Source organism: Phytophthora parasitica, assembly GCF_000247585.1.
Source record: "Phytophthora parasitica INRA-310 unplaced genomic scaffold supercont2.189, whole genome shotgun sequence".
NCBI classification, from domain to species: Eukaryota; Oomycota; class Peronosporomycetes; order Peronosporales; family Peronosporaceae; genus Phytophthora; species Phytophthora nicotianae.
In genome coordinates, this window is record NW_008649175.1 from 1 (window position 1) to 1,499 (window position 1,499).

A 1,499-nucleotide genomic window follows, 5' to 3' on the forward strand; every position below is an offset into this window, starting at 1 on the left:
AGCAATGAACAACTCTATTAATGACGTTTGTACGTCTATCAGTATCATTGCGTCAAGGTACGCTTGGTCGTCGTCATGGCATCACAAAATCTTCTTACAAAACGCGCTTACTTTAACAATACTTTATGCCAGCCTCGGTTCTAACCAGAGAATACTGTGCAGCTCATTTACATAGTAACACCTTTGATTAGTGATGATCCAGTTTTTCCTATTACTAACCGACCGCCTTGCGATTTCTTTAAATAATCAATTCCTAGTCCAGGGAGATTCTTCTCTCTGTAAACTGTTGGCGACACGCAACTTGTCGGCCCTGCTCATAGCACTGCATGCTCGCGGATTGGTGTAGCTGGTGGCCAGGCAGATGCTTAGCCTGAGTAATATCGGAGGTATTCCAATTAATACCGCATTAATATATCACGGCGAACATGTATGCTGTAAGTGCGGTATAATTGAGCTCCATCAATCCATTAGCAAGACATTCGATACAAAAACAGATTGCAAACCGGGGTGCACGATTTTCTTCAGCGTGTTGAATCAAGACGCCGTCAACAAAAACCGCACTGCTTGTTGGATACCTAGCTCTACCTTTGGCTCATTTTTCAAAGGTTAAGACTGCCCCCCCCCCCCCCCCCCAGTATAAATCAAATATCCACTCGCGGATCCAAATGGTTGGACATGTCGACGTGAATAGCAGTTGAATTAATGACTACATACATGTACTTACTACTGGTATGCAGCAAACAGAGCCCACCGCTTGTTTCGGACACGAGTGGAATTCATTTAAGGACACTATGTTGTGCCTTAGAGTGCTCAGCGCACACCCCTAGTCATTAATCCTACGGAAAATCCAGCCCAAAAAGTTATCATCCCACCTGTCAGGCTCTGGGGTCCTTCGAATTGGAGCTGGGGTCCCAGTCGCATTTGGCTCGAGAGTTGGAGTCGGCGTTGGCGTCTCTGTCTCTTTGTGTTTCTTTTTCTTCCTCCGTCTCCTCTTCCTCTTCTTCCTTCTCCAGGCTCTCTCTTCGCTGCTTGAGCCGTCGGAAGATGAGCTCTCGCTCTCGTCATCATAGTTGTCATCGTCGTCTTCCTGAAGCATGTCGTTGTCGTCATTCTGGAGCGTGGAGAACACGTAGCCAGTCGGGGGCTTGGTGGCTACGTCGTTCTTGGCCTCACTGATCAGGAACCGGTCCGTCTTGCCTTCCACGTAAGGCTGGTACCGGGCTTCAGCAGGCACGCGTAGCGACTTGGACTTGGCCGAATTGGGGACAACCTGAAGCCCGTCAGCACTCGTGACCAAGGCAGCAGCTGCCACCATCGCGAGAAACTGGACTCGCACCATTGAGATATTGGTATGCCTTCTTCGATGCCTTCTTCAATACCGTTCTTGTGCTTCTGCTCTCGGCTGATGATTGCGGACTGGTGTGGTTTGGTGGCAGGTTTCGATTCGAGTGGCTGCCCTTCGGAGCTTATGTGCCTCCCCTACAAATCAGGAGATACCC

At 49.1% G+C, this 1,499-nt stretch overlaps 1 protein-coding gene across 1 annotated transcript; it reads right to left on the reverse strand.

Annotated features, from left to right (window-relative positions):
* Positions 1 to 652: 652 nt before the first annotated feature.
* On the reverse strand, positions 653 to 1,499 carry PPTG_19802 (hypothetical protein). The gene has a single exon (XM_008918359.1). It carries the CDS (start codon positions 1,337 to 1,339, stop codon positions 824 to 826), a length of 516 nt encoding a protein of 171 aa, XP_008916607.1. The 5' UTR covers positions 1,340 to 1,499; the 3' UTR covers positions 653 to 823.

Coding starts and splice junctions, on each gene's coding strand:
- PPTG_19802 (XM_008918359.1), bottom strand. CDS start 1,339: ATGGTGCGAGTCCAGTTTCTCGCGATGGTGGCAGCTGCTGCCTTGGTC.